This window comes from Pelodiscus sinensis, chromosome 3 (genome assembly GCF_049634645.1).
Source record: "Pelodiscus sinensis isolate JC-2024 chromosome 3, ASM4963464v1, whole genome shotgun sequence".
Lineage (NCBI taxonomy): Eukaryota > Metazoa > Chordata > Testudines > Trionychidae > Pelodiscus > Pelodiscus sinensis.
In genome coordinates this window covers 136883257-136905007 of record NC_134713.1, presented here as the reverse complement: position 1 = coordinate 136905007, position 21751 = coordinate 136883257, and the positions used below count along the sequence as shown (strand labels likewise).

General features: G+C 44.1%; 1 protein-coding gene across 10 annotated transcripts in view; it reads right to left on the bottom strand.

Moving 5' to 3' along the window:
* The window catches only part of LOC102447280 (maestro heat-like repeat-containing protein family member 1), a 77125-nt gene that overhangs the window by 8952 nt on the left and 46422 nt on the right, over window positions 1-21751 (bottom strand). For 7 of the 10 annotated variants that reach the window (XM_075924938.1, XM_075924942.1, XM_075924944.1 and 4 more), the window contains 15 exons: window positions 21374-21509; window positions 19806-19895; window positions 17689-17793; window positions 15239-15374; window positions 14037-14137; window positions 11814-11963; window positions 8699-8853; window positions 6450-6600; window positions 5950-6143; window positions 5220-5357; window positions 4981-5098; window positions 4337-4477; window positions 3286-3462; window positions 690-848; window positions 309-431 (listed from right to left, as the gene is read on the bottom strand). In XM_075924938.1, the coding sequence (XP_075781053.1) occupies window positions 309-431; window positions 690-848; window positions 3286-3462; window positions 4337-4477; window positions 4981-5098; window positions 5220-5357; window positions 5950-6143; window positions 6450-6600; window positions 8699-8853; window positions 11814-11963; window positions 14037-14137; window positions 15239-15374; window positions 17689-17793; window positions 19806-19895; window positions 21374-21509 (2074 nt within the window). The remainder of the gene's footprint in view (window positions 1-308; window positions 432-689; window positions 849-3285; window positions 3463-4336; window positions 4478-4980; window positions 5099-5219; window positions 5358-5949; window positions 6144-6449; window positions 6601-8698; window positions 8854-11813; window positions 11964-14036; window positions 14138-15238; window positions 15375-17688; window positions 17794-19805; window positions 19896-21373; window positions 21510-21751) is intronic. The other 3 variants (XM_075924945.1, XM_075924947.1, XM_075924943.1) reach the window with 2 other exon arrangements.

The window sequence follows — 21751 nt, the reverse complement described above, 5'->3', positions numbered from 1 at the left end:
GTTATTTCTATAAAATGCTGCTGGCAAGAATTATTTAAGAATCTGAATTTTCTCCTTTATAGGAAACTGCTCTTGCTGCTGTGTGGACTAAGGAAGCCTCCATGTAGCAGCATTACATGTGTAAGAAGGAAATGTAGGATGGGCCATCTGTGGTGATGGAAGCCAGATTCTAGAGTCTACTTACTGAGTCTGATACACTGAAGAGGACACGTTATATTGCCTCTTGTGCTTTTCCAACCTCAGAATTGGGGAAAGCACTAACACACACCTCCTGTTCTCAACTCCATTGAAAACTCAAGATCACTTGCCAGAAATGTGCACATCTCTTGCAAAACCTGCAGATGGTCACTCAGCGTCATTTGCTGGAACAAGTTCCTTGCCTGACTCCATCCCATTACCTGTGCACACTCTGCCAGGGTGTCTCCACATGCCTGCAAGATAAAGACAGACATGGAGGAGTTCCTGACAAGAGCTAAAAGCTGATGATTGGTGAGAAAATACAACCAGAATGAAGTCAAAAATGCTTGGGACATGGGAAGTGAAGGTCCAGGCCCAGTATCTCTTTTCTCTCATCACATGGTAAGATTGAAGATGGGTGGGGTAAGATTGTCCACTGAACCATGGATGTAGAGAGAAACATCCACAAGGCAAGAGGTCCTAAAAATTCAGGTTCCTTAGCTCTGACTCACCTTGAGTATCTCATGATTATTCCCCTGCATCACGAGCATCAGCGGCACCAGGGCACAGTAGATCTCGTTATGGATGACAGGTCCAGGTTTATATTTGTTCACACGTTTCAGCATTTTGCCAAAGGCAATGATGGCAGAAATGCGCACTTTCTCTCTCTCCTGTGAAGGACACAAAGACGGGGAAATCTAAGGGCGAAAGACTCCTGCAATCAACTACTGCCATTATCCCTGCATAACGTAAGTGACATCATCAGGTCTGCTGATTAGTGCAGTCTTTAGATGTATAGGAAGGCAGGGTGCAAAGCAGCATAAGTTGTAGGTCAATCAGCAGTACCACCGTATATATTTCTTTTATTGTGGTGGACTCTGTCCCATGGTTGTTGGGTGATTTAGTCCAGTTTCCAGAGGTTCTTACCACACAAATCATGACCACAACTAGCACACTTGTTGGAAGTCTGTGAGGCAGCACCAAGGAACGAAACAGGCCATGCAGGCTAGACTCCTCTCTCCAACCTTCCAAGTTGGGACTGGGACACATCAGCAAGACGGCACGGAGCTGCTTGCAGTGCCACTGATTGTGCTGCCTCTTTTCCATGGAAAGAGGACTTTAGTCGCCAGTGTTGTCACCCAGAGACTTATCACTAGCATTAGAATTCACATACAACCCCCCAGTCTCTTTGACTGCAATTATAAAAAGGCCAAAATGAAACACAGAAATACAGACTATAAAAGGGACAGAGTGGGGACAAAAATAACTGGATTCCCCAGCATGGTGCTCAATCCCCTACAATCCACTACCTGCTTCCTAGTGAATTTTTCAACATACAGGTCTGTAGGGCAGTACATAGGACCTTGTCCTGACCTAAATTAAGCCAAGAAGAAAAAAAAATGTGCATTTTAACCTAGCGTTGCTTTCTAATATGAAACTACAATATTCCCTTCTGGTGAGACATGATGTTGTCACTACAGAAAATGGGCTAAGCAGTAAGGGGGTAGTGACAGGCGAAGAGGAGAGGATTGTGACCTTTGATTCCCTTCTCACCTGCTATCTGGAGAGGGCACTGAAAAATCCATGAATCTTCTAACTGAACCAGGAGAGAAACTCTCACCAATATGGCTTCATGGTCCTCAGGATTTGAGAGGGAGCTAGTAGCTGAATTCTCTCTCCCCATTTCCTCCCAGTCCTCACCTTGCACATGTCAGGTCCATGAGTGAACAATGGGTGGGGACTACAGTTAAGACTGACTCCAAGGGTTGGGTGCAGAGAGTAGTGGGTAGAAGGTGTGTGTGTGGGGCAGAGGGGGGAGGAAGGGGAGAGATAAGAAAGTTGAAGGCGGGAGATAAGAAAATTAAAGAAGTGGAAGGTTAGAGAGTAGAAGGTTAGAGAAGGAAACAGATTAAGAGAGAAGACTGGAGAGATTAGCAGCCTAGTAGAAATCAAGGAAAGAAAGAGACTGTACAATAAGGGAAGATGAGGAAAGAAAGATAAGGAATGAGGAAGGCATGAAAGGAAAAAGATTAAAAAAGAATATGGGGAATGAAGGGAGAGAACACCAAATTACTAATAGAAAGGGGAAATAAGAGGAGGGAGGAAAAAAGGGCTCATTAACTATAATTTTAAAATTAACACCAAAATATACATAAGGAAAGACAAATATTGCTGAGAAAGAATGGAAAAAAGAGAAGCAAAAGCAAGCAAGACTAATTAGCAACAAGATCTTTTATTCAATCCACAACACTCTGCTGCCTACCTGAAGTTCTGACAGATCAATGATGTAATGGTAGAATTCTCAATACCTATTACGTGGCTTGCTGGGCTTTGTTTATGGCCCTGCAAATAGATATAACTAGGGATAAGGGAGGAAAATGCAATGTAGGCTGGTCCATCTGGAAACATATGCTATCACTGAGGGTCTTTTGGACTCTGGAGGTTTCCCTAGAGAAATGGTGGCAATCTGGTAGTTTTAATTATTTATAATTAGACTAGAGAAAGCCCTTAAGGTTTGCTCTACACTAAAGTTGACTTAAGATACGCAACTCCAGCTACATTAATTGCATAGCTGGAGTCGACATATCTTAACTCGTGTTTTCGGGATGTCCACACAGCAGGAGGTTGACAGGAGCAAATGTTCCTGTTGTCTTCCCTTACTCCTCATGAGGAGCAGGACTACTGGCACCGATGGGGGAGCTCTCTCAGTTTGAATTAGTCGGTCTTCACTAGACTCCCTAATTTGAACCCGTGAAGATCGACTGAGGCATCATCAATCTTCCGCATAGGATAGATATGTCCTAAAGGAAAAAACCTCCATTTGCTCCCTCAGATATGGACATAACTCAGTAGCCTTTTCTATGCCCTGCCTATAGGACTCTGAGTATTACTGCACCGCCTGGCTTTTCAATTATTTGTATTCTAAAGAATTTCATGAGACTTGAAAGGAAGGAATAGCACAGACCCATAGACTCAAAGCAAACTAAACAAACAAGTTTTGGAGGATTTTTGCCTTCAGTCACTCCAGTCACTGTATGCTCTGTAACGACCATGCTCCTTTGTATAAAATTGTGCACACATGCAAAGTCATTCATGGTTTTGCCTTACGTCAGTAGTTAGCTGCCAAAGAGGCCGGACGATATGGCAAAATGCAACCTTGACCTCTTCCCCTTCCATGTAATAAATGATATTTCGTAGGGCTTTCACAGCCTGCTCCGCAATCCTCTCCTCTTTCTCTTTTAAGAACTCCCGAAGGATCTGAAGGAGGTTTCTGAGGTGTGTTGCCTGCACAGAAGCAGCAGTCTGTTAAACCTTCGAGAACTGGTAGATTAGGATTAGTCAAACTAAAAATGTTATTAATTTAGAGGGGTTTTTTTGTGAGGGAGGGAATGAATTCATAATTCGTTAACTATTTCTCATTTTGGCAGATGCATTTGTTATATTTGCTAGTATTGCATGTCGGAATAAATAATTTTCAGACTACGAATGGCTTATCCACAGATTACCAACTCTCAGCTCCAGTTATCTAGAACTCAGGATTTGTGACTGGTCACAAAGTACTGTTTCTTCTCCCTGACTGATGACTGAAGCTATTTAATAGGAGATCAACAAAAGGTGAGTATCCAGTCCTGAATAACAAACTTCCATTTCAAGTTTGTGACACTAATAATTTATGAATATGTCCATACCATCAGTCTTCATAATGTTCCCAAATAACCAATTGTCCGATACTGTGAATACTGTACCAGTTAATTAGCGTAGAGTAGTATATATATTAATAAACATGACTTTTCATTATGCAACTCCAAAAACTACCAATGACTGAACAATTTTCTATACAATGTCTTATCCTAAGTTTATTATATCCCTTATATATTCTGTTTTTTGTTGTTTGTTTGGGTGTTTTTAAACAAAAAAAAAGAATATTTTTTCCATCTTCCAGGACTGTACTGTCATCTCCTGAAGGCTCAGCTAAGTGTTAACCCTTAAGCCATAATCAGTAATTTTATTTCTCCATTGGTTTGATTTTACTGTTTCAGTGACATCAATACAAGTGCCGTGGTTCTCACATAATTGCTCTGAATTTGATTCTGCCTTACCATCATTTCTAGTGTATTTTTCTGGGGCTTGCTTTATAATGAAAAATTGTCCGTCTCACCTTCCCTGGGTGGAGAGCTAAATTACTGATTCCTCTGAGACCCAGCAGCCTCATGATGGGATTTGGCTCTTGGATCCATTTTTTCAGTGGGGCCAAAACATCGAGTTCCAGACTCTGGGCCACAGAACGGTGCCAGAGAAGCTACAAGCAGCACAAAACGAGACACGGTCAATTAACAACAGGCTTTCCAGTTCTATTTGCTGGGTAGGTAGCCTCTTAACTAAAATCACCCTTTCCTGGCAAATAAACTTTGCTGTTTCAAAAAAGCTCACACCTTACACCCAGAGGTTTAAGCTAGTCATGTTTTTTGAGCACTCGGTCAAGATCAGACTAATATTTAGATTTGACAGTAAATATCCCTTATAGAAATGGTGGTAGTAATGGTTTTCACTGAGTTAGATGAGAGGTCATTTAATAAGGATGATCCCTAAGAACAGGAAAGGGAAATGTTCTGCACACTGCACATGGATGTATAGTATGGTTTAATATAGAAAACTAGAACCATTTCTTTGGTGATCTGACTTCATCCCTATCACGTTTGCTATTGAACTTTTCTATTGCATATGTCTTGTTCACTTTTGGAACTGGCCTGGAGCAAAATACTCTCTAGAACTCCAGCTCCGCAATTAGTTAAAGAAGCTTACCTGAGCATAAAAGGCCCTGGACATAATTTTATCATGCTCATTCTCACTGTTGAGCAGCGGTATCAGCTGGTTAAAAATCCGGTGCAGATTAAGAGGCGTGAAATGCTTTACCATGGCACTGCAACAGGACACAAACATACCTGTGTATTATTAGGTGAAAAATGAATTGTATAGCAGGTTTCTGGAGCAAGGTCCCCAACTGAAGACAAGTTGATGAACGAGTAGCTTTCGCCTCTTACCTTGTGATCTCCATTATTCCACAGTAGTAATCACTGGGGCTGGAGAGCAGGTCCCAACCTCTGTGTTCCTCGACATAGTCTAATACCTCAACATAACCAGCACCTGAAAGCAGGGTCTTCACAGCCTCCAGAGCACAGCTAGATTCAAAACAATTCCAGTGTTGGTGTATTATGTCAGCACCACTCCTGCTCACTACATGAATCTGCAGAAGCCCCAAGACACAGATACCATATTATAACGTAACATTACCTCAACCCTCAGTGCCTGCGTAATATTAGAGTGTGCAGAGACCAGAAGTGGGCAATGGGTGCTGAGCAGTGTTCCCTCTAAGCTGCAGGGCAGCACAGCTTCCCAGGTGATTAACCAGCCCCGCCCCGTCAGAGGCTCACGGCTCCTTGTGAGGAGCTGACTGTCTGAGCGGGGCTGATTAATCACCTGTGAAGCTGTGCAGCTTAGTGGAAACACTGGTGCTGAGTGGTTATTTAATATAAGTGTGGATATTGAAACAATGGGAGGACGACTGTGGGGACATTTCTTCTCCTTTCTGCTCATATATTGCACTCAGCTTCTGTATGTGTGATCCCGAGATCAGCCATTTTGTCCATTCTCTGTAAGTAAGGGAGCCCAGCTGACTGCATGAAAATGTAACAACGCACAGGGAGCTGAACCACAGAAATACTATAGGAGAGACAACCAGGCCAAACAGAGCCTTGACTTTTCAGTAATTACCTGGAAGGATCAAATGCTTTGGGCCTCTGCCCCTGGCCACACTCTTTCCTGTAGACCACCATGTTCTCTAATGGATTCTGCTCAATGACTCGCTGTACATGGCCAAGCACCGCCAATAAGAGGCGAGGGTAAAGTTCCTGCACTGCATCTCTGCAGTTGGGGGTGGAGAGCATCTCACATAGTGCACAGGTCACCTGAAGAGGGTAAAAGAAGATTCTATTACTCTGAGTTCTTAGAAAGAGAGCAAAGGATATGAAATTGACACTCCTCCCCCCAAAAAAGATGCTCAAAAACAAGGGTTATCTAGTTCTTAGGGCCTTAAGGAAAGAGGGGGCCAATATCAACTTGTGATCAAATGAGGAATTTTCCAGGCCCTGAGGGGACAGCCAAAGTGTCTCCCCTCCCCCCGCCTACCAAATAAAAGCATCCCTAAAGGTTTTGCTTTTCCAGTTCTCTCTTTTGCTGTCAAAAAGCCACAGCCTAAATGCTAGTGTACTCACAGCAACGGGCTGGAGGGCGATCTCATCATCAGAGATATTGCTTTTGGCTTTTTGGACTGGTTTTTCCTCCAAGATTGTTATCAGCAGCTGAAGAACATTGAGTGTGGTTTCTCTTCTGGTGCCCAAAAACCTCCATAGCTCAGTTGTGTTGCTACAAACGTAGAGGCCCAAAAATAACACTTTTTTACTTCTATACCAACTTCCATTCAAAGATATCGGAGGACTGCAGTGAAACAAGCCTCCCAATACTGATGAGCAGCAGTGTAAGTAAAACTAATTAGCCCCATTTTACAGATGGAGCGGTTGTCCTGCACTGGAAAAGAAGAGGCTAAAACAGCCCCGGGTGAGGGCTGGGCCTTGAGCCAAGTGGGAGAAGGCGTAAGGCAGCTAGTCTGCACATGGCTGGTTTATACAAAATGGGCTGCAGAGCAGAGGGTACTCAGGCTTTCTCCAGCTCTGGGGGAGAAGGACTCACTGCCTGTATAGAAAAAGGTTCCCTGAACAAAGCCATGCTAGGGAAGGTCAGGGGGAGCCAGGGGAGCTCCAGGATGACCAGCTCCCAGACTGAGTCCCTGATGCAGGGGCCAGAGAGGGTACTAGAGCTGTGGGAGGCGACTGGGGATGAGGGGAGTAGGCAGCAGCTCCATCCCCCTTACCAATGATGAGAGTGGCTAGTGCAGACTGTAGTTTGCCCTAGAGGGAGGGGGTGAGACTCAGGATTGCGGTGGGTCATTGAGATAAGTGGTGCGATCAGGGGGAAGCCAGTTCCCTGAAGAGGAGGAACCCAGAGAGCAGGCATCACCCGAAGGCAGCACCCAGGGGAAGGGCACCATGGTCTGGCAGGGACACAGGGCATGGCATGAAGGAGAGGGAAAGGAGAGAGACCTGCCAGAGAAGGGCACTGCAGTGCTGGAGAAGAGCTAATTCCCAGAAGACGAGTAGGAGGTGCAGTAACGAGAGTAAACCTGTGCTGCAAACTCAGAGAGTGATTTGGTGGTGGTCAAACAATGAGGCACTGATAAAGCTGGATACAGAACCTGGGGTTCTCACACTTAACCCTGCGCTCAAACCACTAGATAGGAGGCGTCCAGGCCAACTGATGCAGGAGTACAAAGAGGGCCCAGGGTTCCTGGCTGCTGCTGCTGCTTTTGGAGCCGTGGGCCCTTTAAATTGCCAGCAAATCCCTTGGCAGTGCACTCCAGGTGACAGTGGGTGGGGAAAAGTCTAGTGCAGGCGGCGCTGAGGGCTGCCTAATCAGTCCAGCCCCTTCATCCCAAGGCCCTGCCCTTGCCAGAAGCACAGAACTGGGACCCCCTCCCTTGCCCAGGGATCTGGCAAATCTGTCGGCTCACCTGTATACATCCCTCATGCATGGACCTTCTACACAGGTTAAACCTATACTGCTATAACTTGTCTCCCTATATACATATATTGGTGATATCTGGAGTAGAATCATGCCCATGAGCAGAGAGCAGAGAAGTAAGAAACAGCATTCTGGGGGAAAAAACCCGAGGAAGAAGTGATTCCCCATCAATCATATAGAGGCGACACTGGCTTTATTTGTCACAACTGTATGTTACTAGACCAGAAAAGTGGGCTATCATGGTTTCCAGTAAAACCAGCAAGACACTATCACACAGTATAGGTTTTAAACACATCAAATAATTAATCACAACTAAAGCTGGTCCCAAAATTAACTAAATTTGTTGTTAAAATTTTAACTTTTGCCAGAAAGATGATGAATTTCTAATGAAAGAGATATCCCATTTTTCAACTTGCTTTAATCACAACCTAGTACAGTGAGGAACATAATATGAAATCTACATGCATAAAATGCAGGAACAAAAAGAAAGAAGGAACATACATTTGGGCTGTGTCCAGACTCAGGGGTTTTTTCGAAAAAAGTAGCCTTTTTTTGAAAAAAACCTCACCTGCGTCTAGACTGCAGCCACGTTCTTTCGAAATTAAATCGAAAGAACGCGGCTTTTCTTTCGATGGCGGTAAACCTCAATTTACGAGGAAGAACGCCTTCTTTCGAAAGTTCCTCTTTCGAAAGAAGGCGTTCTTGAATGTAAATAGGGCTTCTTCGAAAGAGAGCATCCAGACTCACTGGATGCTTTCTTTCAAAAAAGCAAGCTGCTTTTTCGAAAGTTCAACGTGCAGTCTAGACGCTCTCTTTCGAAAGAGGCTTGCAGTCTAGACATAGCCTTGGAGAACCAAGGCAGAAAGAGCATTGGAAAACTTTCTACCTGTCCCATGGGAGAGGATGGTCCAACAGGATAGGCACCACTTTCTTGGTGTTGTTTCCAGCCAAAAAACACACTGCCCTCAACATTTCCTGCCTCGTAGTGGGTTCATGGATAAGGCTGAGACGCTGGTAAATCCCAGTCAGAGTGTCATCTACCTGTAAGAAACACCCAGTTAAAGATTTTTCCTATACTTGGATACATGTGTTTATATGTTTGGGATGGGGGGATATTGTTTTGTTTCCCCCCTCTGGTGATAAAATGCACAATTTAAATTTCAGACACAGTGATGATAGCAACAGAATGTGTTCCTGTCTCCAAAGGAGACATCTTCCTAAAAACAAAACCAATCAATTTCTGGAGAGTGGTTCTGCATTGTCCTAATTATTTTGTCTAATTGAACTTTAATCTTTAATGGTAGCCTCTCATTGCTTAGAAGTCCCTTTATGCCTTCTCAAAGACTCTATGAAATTTGCAGAGAACTTCAAAAAATTCCCAGTTTCAAAGTTTCACATCTAACAACTACAGTATTTTCCAGGTAGCCTTACAATAATTGTCCAAATCCTTTGTGCTCTTTACTTCTTAATGTACAAACCAAACTGGCTCAAAAATAGGCATGAGAAATTTCAGGAAGAAAAGAGATCGTCTCCTTCAAAAATCTAGAAAGGCTTCAAAATTGGACTTATAACAGAAACTGCTTTACAGCCTTAACTATAGAGTCATTATTGTGGCTCTATAAGAAGACACTGTATGGCTGTGTCTACACGGGCATGAATTTCCGGAACTGTTTAAAACGGAATACTATTCCGTTTTCAGTTTTTCTGGAAAAGGAGCGTCTACATTGGCAGGCTGCTTTTCCGGAAATGCCCTTTTCCTGGAAAAGCGTCTGTGGCCAATGTAGACGCGCTTTTCTGGGAAAGAGCCCCGATCACCATTTTCGCGATTGGGGCTTTTTTCCGGAAAAGACTACTGGGCTGTCTACACTGGCCCTTTTCCGGAACAGTGTTCCGGAATAAGGACTTATGCCCGAGCGGGAGCAGAATAGTTTTTCTGGAATAGCGGTTGATTTTGTACAGTAGAGCGTCGTTGCTTTTCAAGAAATTCAAGGGCCAGTGTAGACAGCTCGCAGCTTATTCCGGAAAAGTGGCTGATTTTCCGGAATAAGTGGCCCAGTGTAGACACAGCCTATGGGTATGTCTACACTACAGCGTTATTTCAAAATATCTTATTTTGAAATAGTTTATTCGAAATAAGTTATTTGAAAATAACGTGTCTACGCACAAAATGCATTTCAAAATAGCGTTTTGCTATTTTGAAATAGTGCGTCCACACGCAGTGTGGACGCTGAATCACATTTAAGGCTGGTCAGAACCAGGTCCGGCAGGGCATCAGGTCAGGAGTTACTTTGTGTGGCTGCTGCCTGAGGCTATCTGAGGGTTGTGCTTAAAGGGACCCCCCCCCCCCGACAGTTGGTTCTCAGGTTTCTCTGCTTGCTTGACTACCTCGATGAGGGACAGCAAAACATTTTGTCTCTGCATGCTCTGATTGCCCTCACTCGGGACATCACAGCACTCTGCAACATGGAGCCAGAGCTGCCCCGGGCACTCTGGTGCTTCTCATGGACACGTTGCTGTGAGCCTGGCTGCACTTTCTGCAGGCTGCCATCCGGGATGTCCATCGGGGGGCTGTCAGTATCCAGGAGCCCCTGTGAGAGAGCTTCCACCCTGAGGAGCACTAAGAGACTCCCTGGTCTGCCCCACTGGGGGCTTGTGCCTCATTCCTCCCTCACATCTTTCCACTTACCCTTCCCTAACCCCCCTTCCTGATGTAAAATAAAATACACATATTTTCATGAACACAAACTCTCTTTATTTAACAAAACTGTGGGGGGGATGAAACTCTGGTGAGACTTGGGAAAGGAGGTGGGAGAGGGGAAGAGAGAGAGTGGGCGAGGGGAGGGGGAAACCTGGGAAGAAGGAGCTGGAAGGGGGAAACAAGGAGAAGAAGGGGGAGAAGAAGCTCAGGGTTCAGAGTTGGGGGTCTCGCCGGACCAACTTGATTTTCATGCAAACCTGCTCCTGGGTTCACATGTGGCCGTTGGTGGCCAGGCTGGCAGCTATCCTACCATAGACGGCTGTGTTCCTCCGTCTAGTGAGGAGATCATGGATGTTGGGAGCATCCCCCCCCAACCTGAATAAGGTCCATGATCTCCACCCTGGACCAGGAAGGTGCCCACCTTCTCCAGGCGCTGGCAGGCTCCTGGGAGCTGGCAGACTGATCCTGGGGAGCAGTGGAGGGCTGGCTGCCAATGGCTTGCTGGCTCATGTTTTGGGGCCACTGGGTCAGAGGCAGTGACTGCTGGCTCTGGGCTGGCAGGCTTGGAGCTGGCACAGGCACTGTGGCCAGAGTCAACCCCTTTAAGGGCTCCAGAGACGGGGGGAGGGAGAGAAGTGTTCTTGGTTGAGGCTGGTGTGGCCACCAGGGCACCCTGGGAAGGCTGGAGGCCCCCTATTTTGATATAAGTGTTTACACCGCGCTTATTTAAAAATAGCTATATTTAATTTGGTGTTATTCCTCATGGAATGAGGTTTACCAATTTTGAAATAAGCCCTCCGCTATTTCGAATTAATTTCAAAATAGCGGTTTGGCTGTGTAGATGCTAGTAAAGTTATTTTGAAATAACAGCTATTATTTTGAAATAACTTCGCTGTGTAGACATACCCTAGATCTACATTTTTAACTAGAATATCAAGGAATGGAAGCACTTAAAGAAAAATAACCTCCACTGCTCAGATTCTGGTTCCCCAGAAACAGAAGGTATTTCACAATGTTCTGACAAAGTGTATTGGGACTAAGCAATGGACAATTAAGAATGAAAGAACATAAGAATTTATGGCCATACTGGGTCAGACCAATGGTCCGTCTAGCCCAGTATCCTGTCTGATGACAGTAGCCAATGCCAGATGCTCCGGAGGGAGGGAACACAACAGGTAATCCTCACATGATCTCTTCCCTGTCACCCATATTCAGACAGACAATTTCATCACAGGGAGTTGTCAGCCATACCTCCTGGCTCCAGAACAGTCAATTCTAAAAGTGGCCTCTCAGAATCTCCTACCTTCTCCAGATCAGCTCCCCGTTCTTCCAGAATCGCACTGAGAAGTTCTCCAGCTGCCCGAGAGATTTTCCCCCTGGGATCTGTCAACCCATCAAGCGCTGTCAGAACCAGGTTTGTTAGCTGTAGTGGGGTAAAATATTCTGCAAAGGCCTAAAACAAAGAGGAGAAAAAGCATGTCCTGCTGTCACCAGAGCTGGAGTGACCAACTAACAGACAAAATTCAGTTCTGAAAAGGAGAAGAGGGGAGTACGCTAAGCTTGGGACCTAGGAAATCACATGAACTGTGGGGATAATTGAACGTTTATCCAACATTCTTCAAGGATCATTTTCATATTTTAGATGCTTTTAAATTTGTAATTGAAAATCTCTTAGTATATAGATGTTTCAGAAATAATATTAAGAAGCTGCCTTAATTTAAAGCAACAAATCCCAGCAGGGGATTTCAGCACACGAAGAAGAATGGGGGTATGAGGAACCTGAACTACAGCTTCAATGAGAAGGGCCCTACCAAATTCATGGCCATGAAAAAATGCATCATGGACAGTGAAATTTGGTCTCACTCTCCTGCCCTATAAAACCTGGTCTTTTGTGCGCTTTTATTCTGTACTGTACAGAAGACAGTATGTCTTTAATGGAGGAGACATATGTTTCCCAAATTGAGGGTCCTGACGGGAGTGCAAGGACATTGCAAGGTCATTTTAGGAGGGGAGGTTGCAGTATTGCCACCTTTGCTTCTGCGCTTCCTTCAAAGCTGGGTAGCTGGAGAGTGGAGGCTGTTGGCAAGGTCCCCAGCTCAGAAAGCAATTCCTTGCCAGCAGAAGCACAGAAATTAGGGTGGAAATACCAGACCATGCCAACCTTACTTCTGAAGCACCTTCCAGCTGCTTAGCTCTTCGGACCTGTGTAGCCCTCCGAGCTGGACAGCTGGAGAGTGGGGGTTGCTGACTGACAGCCCAGTTCTGCAGGCAGCAGCACAGAAGTCAGGGTGGAAATATCGTACCAGGGCATCCTTACTTCTGTGCTGCTGATGGTGGTGGCAGTTCTACCATTAGCAGCTGCCGCTTTCCAGCTGCCAAGTTCTGAAGGCCGTACAGCTGCCTGCAGCAGCACAGATGTAAGGGTCACAGCATTGCAATGCCCCTACAATCACTTTGTGACCCTCCCCAGCTCCGTTTTGACCCCTACAATTACATCATTGTGAAATTTGAGATTTAAATAGGTGAAATCATGACATTTACAATTTTTTAAATCCTATGACTGGGAAATTGACTATAATGAACCATGAATTTGCTAGGGCCCTACCAATGAAGTATTTCTAAATTATATTTTTTGGTTTTCAGCCAAAAAGTTTTTGGGTTTGGGGTACTTGGTAATTTTGTTTTCTGATGAAAATTCAGTTTTCTGAGCAAACCAGATATTTGTGTCTCAAAAAATTGTTTGGTGAAAACCACAGTTTTTCAGTTGATTAACATTATCAATGGACAAATTTTGAAAAGCCATACTCATACAATAATTGTTGCTGAGCAGCTCTAAAATCAGGTTAATGATTCATTACCCGTAACTCAACCCCTCCCCTTCCCCCCACACACTTTGGCCAATTTTTTGTTTTCAAAAGAAAAGGTTTCCTTGGCCTTTATAGTAAATGCAAATTTAGGACAAATCAAATCTCCCTAGCCAAAGTTGGAAGGAAATTCAAATAGGGTTCATTTTGATATTTGGCTGCATGCTTCACCAAGAATTTGTGATCAGTGTTTTTATAATACAGGGCTACTCAGTTTTGGAAGCCAGAATGATCCTCACAGCACATGCTGAGGGCTGCAACTTAAGTGTGGTTGCATATACATGCAAATAGATATGCAAATAGCTTCTCTCACACTGACGGCATGAATACAAAGATTAAGACAAGACTACGCAACACACAAGCCCCATTTAAGTCAGTTCTGCTGATATTAATAAAATGCAATATTTACCCTATTTCCACTCATATGACAACACTTTCAATGAGCAATGACAGTTCAGGAATTTAACTATTAAAACACATATCAACAGAAGACCATTAGACTGACTACTTTTTTGTTGAGCCCCGCGTAAACCCAAACTGCATCGCAGGCTGCAAACAGATGGGCTGCGGGCCACATGCGGCCAGCGGGCCGTGCTTTGAGTAGCCCTGTTATAATACATAGGAAAACACCATTCATTGGTCAGTGCCTTGAATGTAATTACCTTAGCAATTTGTGAGGTGTTGTTGTAGAACACAGAGGGACTGTATGTTCCCAGATTTTTTAGCGTGTCTACCTTCGTCAGTCCATGTCCCTTCTTAAGCTCTGGAAGAGATACACACCTTTGTGTAATTTGTCATTTCTCAATTAGGTGACATTTCTTTCTGTTCTTGTTAATATGTCTGAATGGGTCATGGTGCTAGTTGGTTCAAAACTCAGTAGAATAGCTAGTGATGCATGTAACACAAGCCCTGCCTTTATATATCACGTGTGAATACTATTATACTTATATAAGCCTGTGAATCAATATTTAATCTGAAAAGTGTGCACCACTCTGAGCTAGTCCTTCTTTTAACACTATATTTCCCTTCTGAAACTGAGCTTCCCACCCTTTGGGAAAATTAAACTATCTTGGTCTGCCCCTCAGCACTATCTCCCCCAAATGAGCAGTTACCCAGAGTAAATCAAGAGCTTCAAAATATACTTCCTCCCCTTAGATGCATTCAGTAGTGAAATAATTAACAATGTTGACCCATGAAATATTATTATTGGCACTTGAGTTAGCACCCATTGAAATAAATAGGAATGCATAGGACAAGTCACATCCAAGAGATGTTGTTTCAGTCTCTTTGCAAGGTCAGGCATACTCCTCTACACTGGTTATAGTTGGGTAACATTGTGAAGGTTTTCATTTCAAATCACAATGACCAGGGATTCCCTTAAAAGATGAAAGCGGAGATTCCAGAGATTCCTAGGGTCAGGTACCCCTCAGTTTGAGGACTACTACCTTAATACTAGATACTAGTTATAAATCAACTGCATCATTTCCGTGTGTAATTTGCTTCTCCCTTCCCTTATCTCTTCACCCCCCCTCAGGAAAACATTAATTTATTTCCATGGCCTTCCCAGGCACAACAGTTCTGCACCTGCACTGCTAAGGGAAATATGTATTTTCCTTGTCTGTACTTCATGTAGGGCACTGTGGGCTCAACTGGAAACAGATTCTAAATACATAAATAAAAACAGCAGCAGCTGTAACCATTTTTTCTAATTTCTTGATTATGCGGTGCCATGTTATAAAACAATAGAAACGATTACACTAGGAATTTGAAACTAATCTGCTGGTAATAAGAAACGCTTGTAAGGGTTTGCTCCAAGGAGGAACTTTTCAGTTTCCAATGATGTAGAAAAATGGTTTTCACTTACGCCTTTTAACCAGCTGGATACAATACAAGTTGTATACTGCCCGGGCTGCCAAGAAACAGATGTTGTCCACTGGGTCATGGCATCGAAGGGCAAGCAGCCTAACCAGGCGACCTAGTCTGCTGAATTCAATTGATGTCTAATTAAAAAGAAAACAAGTCAATTAGCAGTGGGGTATGTGATCATCAGTCAATATGGAGAGACACCTGGGCTTTGTGCCTATGAACATTTTAAATATTTCCCTCCTAACGCAATATGTTGCTTCAGCTTCATTCTCAAATTAGCATCTTGTAGTCAAAAAGTAAAATAACCTGAAAATCTAAATATTTGGAGTAGGAGCTCTGCAGAATCTTAACTGTCTGTGATTTATAATGGAGATCCTTGTGTACCAGAGGCACTACCTATGACGACAATGGACCAGATCCACAGGTGCACTGGAGGACTACTTTGCATATCTTTGGGGAACAGCAAAGGGTGTTTTTCCTCCTTTGGTACTCCAGCATGACTTTGAACAGCCTCAGGATTACTCTAAGTGGGTCTCTTATGCCAGTAGGGATTGATGGAGTATAGAATGCACCCCCTATGTCACTTTTGTTGGGGCATAAAGCAGCATGGTGGCAGAGTGGCTTAAAGCCAGTTCTAAAAGCCTGAAATTGCTCCTGAGTTCTCTCATGCCTGAGAAATCTTCAGCTGTCTACTTAGATCAGTTTTAAATACCCTTTGCACAATTGGTGTAGTACAAGGGAATTAACAAGGCCAGGGCTGGACCAATAAACTTTAGAAACTGTTCATACCATTGACTACAAGTGAAAATGCAATATATTCTATACGGATGCCTCAATGATTGCGGCTCTCTGGTAGCTGCAAAGAAACTGTGTAGTATGCAGAGGGTCACAGTCTCTATCAAGCCTGTTTCTATAGGGAAAGGACATAGAGCCATATGGGGAGGATGGAGAAGGTACATAGAATGGGATTTCTACTCTGGGCATTGAAAGTGAATGAAGATTTGGGTTCTCAGGTTCACAGTTGAATCAAAGCTCAAGAAGGAGGTCTCTTTATATAGGTGAGAGGTTGGTGTGTTTCTCCAAGAATGGTTAAGTGGACTAAAAAATGGGCAAGCTATGGTAGTAGTTGGTTTATGAATGGCAGCTGTCCATCTTGAAAGATGATGATGTAAGTGCTAAAGCAATCATGTTACTATGTGTCATGCAGCAGCATCATGAGTGGCTAAAAAGTCCAATTCTCAAGCAACCAATCCTGAGAATATATCCCCCCCACACACACACACACACAAGAGTGTTGGTGACAAAACACATCCCAGTTTGACACCCCAACAGATTTTAGAACTGTCAGATTGATCATGATCAGATTGGAGTTAGTCTTTATGCTATCATGGAAGTACTGAAAAAGACAGGAGGCTTGAGGGGGCACCCAGATATTCTCCAGCAGCTAGAAGTGATCTTTTCTGCTGACTAGGTCAAAAGCCTTTGTAAGATCTAAGAAATCCATGTAAAGAGGCTTTTGCCTTAGTAAGAAGACCATATCAATAGTTGATCTACCAGCATGGAAGCCTCACTGACTTTCTAGATATCCATAACTCTGGATATAATTGACTTCTAGGTTGGTTGTCACTTCATGTGGACCCTACTAAAAACATGGCAATGTAAATGATGGAAAAGTTCAGATTCCAACTTTGCCGCTCAGTCTATCTTTATTATACACAGAATATGACATGAGGTTTTGAGGTTAGCATTGGAAAAGCAGAGGAGATCTATTTTGGGTGAAGTGTGTGGGGGGTAGCCGGTGGCTAGATGGATGGGTGTTGATACCAGGCAACATTTAAAGTTGTTTACAGAAACTTGTCTCAAACATTGCATATAACTATGATGTTACATTTAATTAAACGATACTTACAGTGTTACCTTTATGTTTTTTGTCTAGCAATTTACAAACATTTAAAACCAGTGGTATACTTCGGAATTCCAATATATTGTGGGGTAGAATTACACAAGACAACAACCTGCTTTGCAGGTGATTAAATTCCATAGTAAAGGTGATGCTACAACTAACACAAATATTATTGGAAGGAAAAACAGCCTAAACACAAGAAAAAATAGTTTTTCTTACCCTGAGAAATTTTAAAAGGCTGGTGCTGATTGCATTGACATCGCTTTGGGGAATGGACCAAAGTGAATAACTTCTCAAGGGATACATTTGCACTGAGATAGTGCTAATAAGGCTTTCAGGGTAATTTGTCAGAAGAGTAAGATCTGCTGGAGCTTGACTCCACTGAAATCACTGGCAAAGCTCCTACTGACTTCAATGGAGGCAGTCTCAGTTCCTACATTTTGTTTGCTTATTCTGTGAGTAGTAGGTTGCTTATTTGGGCAGATGTATGTGCTGAAGAATTCTTCTTTATGGAGTGAGGTCAGTAGAGGTAAAGGGTTACTCACATCAAAATTGGGAAGCTTGGCCACGCATCTTAGGATCCGGGCACTGCACCACATTGCCCGTTCCCGCTCATGATCCTTTCTAGAGATGAGCCAGGGCTCTAGGTACTGTAGGCAAAAACAAAGGAGGTCACTGCTCACAAACATAAGTAAAACTGCTAAAAGATTGTGGCCCAGATCCCTCACTGGTGGAAACTGGGGTAGCGCTACAGACGTCAGGGAAACTCCTCTGAGTTATACAAGCTAAGGGTGAAGTGGCTCCTTTACCTGACGTTAGGTCTGATACAAAATATAGAATTTTCCTCTATGGGTTTTCAGCAAGAGGATCTCCCTACCTGGGTGGATTTTACTGTCTGCCTCTGTGGGAGCAAAGGGGGCTGAGAGCTGAGGAGCAGCTTCAACCTAGGACACCAGCAGGAGATGAGGAAACTTTGCTTCTGCCTAGTCCAGGGGTGGGGAACCTAAGGCCCAGGGGCCACATGTAGCCCTGGATTGCCTGGATCCAGCCCCCAAGTCTTGGGACTTCCTCCCCCCCCCCCCATATTGGGGAGCCCACATTGGCACTCCAGCCACCCTACCACAAGGCTGGAGCACATAAAATCTACTACACTGGGCCTGCCTAGGTTCTGGTGTGTGAGGGGAATGTGGGGAGTGTCTTTCTGCTTCTCAGTTGGGGCCATGTCAATGAGGGCCTTTTTTAATTTTGCTTCTCACCCAAAAAAGGTTCCCCACCTCTGGCCTAGTCCATGCCACTAGCCAAAGCAGAAATTGCCTGCATTTCCTGATACTGGCTTCTGGCCTCCAACTTGGCCAGGGGGCGAGGAAAGGAAATGTGTGGTGCTCTAGTTTGTGGGGGCAATGCCCTCCCTATCCCCATATCTGCCCATGGGTTCAAGGCTTCTGCCCCACAGGGAGGACCAGGGCTCAGCCCTGCACCTCCTGGCTTCAGCTTTAGCTGGGGCTCAGGCTCTGAGTTTCAGTTGCAGGCCGCCCCGGACTCCCAAGGGGCCAAGGATTTCTGATTGAAAACTGCTGATTTAGGGAGTGTAAGGGGCATTTCTGCCCACAAGTCAAGATTTGGGGAAAAGCACTTCAGAGAGGCATGAGGAGGGAAGTATATTTCTCAGCTGTTACAAAAGTGCTGACATTTCTCTTACACGCATTTGATTGTTCTAATGTCTTGAAGAGATTATAAAACCTCTAACATATAATCTCTAGAAAGAGAAGCGTATGGGAGACCATCCCTGGTAGGGCTAATTAAGGCATAAGCAGAATGGCCAAGATTTGTAAAGGTATTTATATAATTCAATGCCTAACTGATGTAGGAGTCTATGCATCAAAAGGGCTTTAGGCACACAGGAGCCAAAATTTCATTGGGCTCTAAGCATCTAAATCACTTCAGAAAATGAAATTCCTAAATATAGTTACAAATTCAAACCTGCAGGTTTGTGTACAGGGCCCCAACTCTTGGAGTCGTCTCCTGAGGGCAGACGCCCAGCTTTCATGATTGTGAAGAAAAGTTTGAAAACGTGACCTGAGCATCGCGGTGTACAGGTGCCTGCCTGTGTCTGCTAAAAGCCTGACACTACGGCTCTTAGAGATGTGAACTACTTTGTGCAGACCAATAGGACACACACTCCAAGGGAACCATTTTGCCAAACCATCTTGCCAAAACAGCCCCACTGAAGAACTCTATGTATGGTGAAAAGAGAAGAGTGGGCCCAGACCACCCACCCAAGTGGATATACTCTGATGCCGGGCGAAATACTGAGAGGGCCCTTTGCTGCTATCCCTGTTTCTCTGGGATGAAGAGGTCACCCCTGCTTCCCTCTAGGGTAGTGGAGCCCTGATAATGATCCTGAGGTACACAGGGGTCCCATATCACTGTTCCTGCCTCTTTGGGAGAAGAAAGGGAGTTCACTGCCACTGCCACTCCCTTTGATGGGCGAAGTAGGCTAGAGCATAGGGCTGTAGCCAAGGGATCCCAATATTGCGGTGTGCCTTTGGCTCCAGATTGTCTTAATTCAGCCCTGAGCTCAGAGGGGACAGGCAAACCATGACTGGACAGTTTTTCTTTTATAACTCCTTTTTCCTCTCTCGCACGTCCCACAGTTGCTTACCTCCAAAATCTTCTGGGCCTCCACAGGACATTCGAATACCAAACCCTCAAGCATTCCTCTCAAGGCATCTATAGTTTCCTTGTACAGAGACTAGCAGAGGAGGCAGTGAAATGGTAAGTGTCATATAACCTGACATTCTATGGGCAGCATGAGGTATAGGATACTTCTTTAGAGAGACAGGATGAGTCCCTTAGCCTCTCTGTGCCTCAGTTGCCTATCTGTAAAATAGGGATAACAGCACTTCTCTACTTTATAGGGCTGATGTGAAGATAAATATATTAAAATTGTGTGGTGTTCAGATACCTGGCAATGGAATCCATATAACATCATTAGGAACAATAATTTTGCTCATTCAGATATATGCACTCACTATTATTTTCTGGAGAGCTGCCTTAAACTCTGCTAAGAACAAGATGTGAAATGGGCTAGCCATTTTCAGCACAGATTATGATTCAAAGATCAATAAGGGTATGTCTACACTACCCTCCTAGTTCGAACTAGGAGGGTAATGTATGCATACCGCACTTGCTAATGAAGCCCGGGATTTGAATTTCCCGGGCTTCATTAGCATAAGCGGGGAGCCGCCATTTTTAAATCCCCGCTGCTTCGAACCCCGTGTAGCGCGGCTACACGGGGCTCGAACTAGGTAGTTCGGACTAGGGTGCCTATTCCGAACTACCGGTACACCTCGTTTCACGAGGAGTAACGGTAGTTCAGAATAGGACCCTAGTCCGAACTACCTAGTTCGAGCCCCGTGTAGCCGCGCTACACGGGGTTCGAAGCAGCGGGGATTTAAAAATGGCGGCTCCCCGCTTATGCTAATGAAGCCCGGGAAATTCAAATCCCGGGCTTCATTAGCAAGTGCGGTATGCATACATTACCCCGCTAGTTCGAACTAGGAGGGTAGTGTAGACATACCCTAACAGTGAAATGGCCACAGACACACAGACCTGTGAACATTGTTCAAAAATCAAGTCACAAAGTGAGAAAAAGAATCACTCTTTAAAAATCAAATTCTGTCATTGGGATAATATTTTTTCCTGAACTACTTCCCAGGCTAAGAAAACACCACCTATGGTTATGGTACCAGAACCATTCTCTTCTCAGGAGCCAACACCTTAGTTAATTTAAAACTGTGATATTCCATTATTTTCCTTCTGCCCTGTCTGTGGTGAAATAATTTGAGACTAAGCAGAACAGAGGCACCCTTAGTACAGAGTCCCAGGTGTACATACACTGGTGAAGCTTGCACACTTTGTCACGTTACCTATTAGTAACAGAGCTTGTTTCTTTTTAATTAGACATCAATTGAATTCTGCAGACGGGGTTGCCTCGTTAGACTGCCCACTTTTTATTGTCATGATCTAGTGAACAGCATCTGGTTCTCGGCACCCAGGCTTATATTCAATTTGTAATCTCTCCTTCTAGTCAAAAACGGTAAGTAATACTTAACATTCTTACTCTAGATCTCAGAATGAAGCTCTTATCAGGCCAAGTGGGGCCTGATGAATTAAAAATGCATAGGGCTTTTCTTATGATGAGGTTGGTTCTTTTTAAGGACAGATTACCTCTGAGAGTTGGCGTTGTATATTGTCACATGCCTCTGCTAACATGGTCTCTACTGGTGGCAGAGAAAAGACACTTTTGTAGCATGCCCGAAGTAGATTAGCTTTCTTCTCAGGTTTCAGTGGTGGCTTCAGCTTTCTGATGGAAGAGAGAAATTAGCATTATGACAATGTCTGGAAACCAGAGTAAGAACAAAGGAATCATTCATTAGTTCCCTTCTACCCTATTAGTGGTTAAGCACCACCAACCATAATGAGGTATTTGCTCTGACCATACTATGCAACAGAAAAGTGTGAGTGGGGGTATGTACCAAGATAACAGCTCTAATATCATGCACCAAAACTTATTTTAATAAGTGCCCTACTTAGTGATAAATTTAT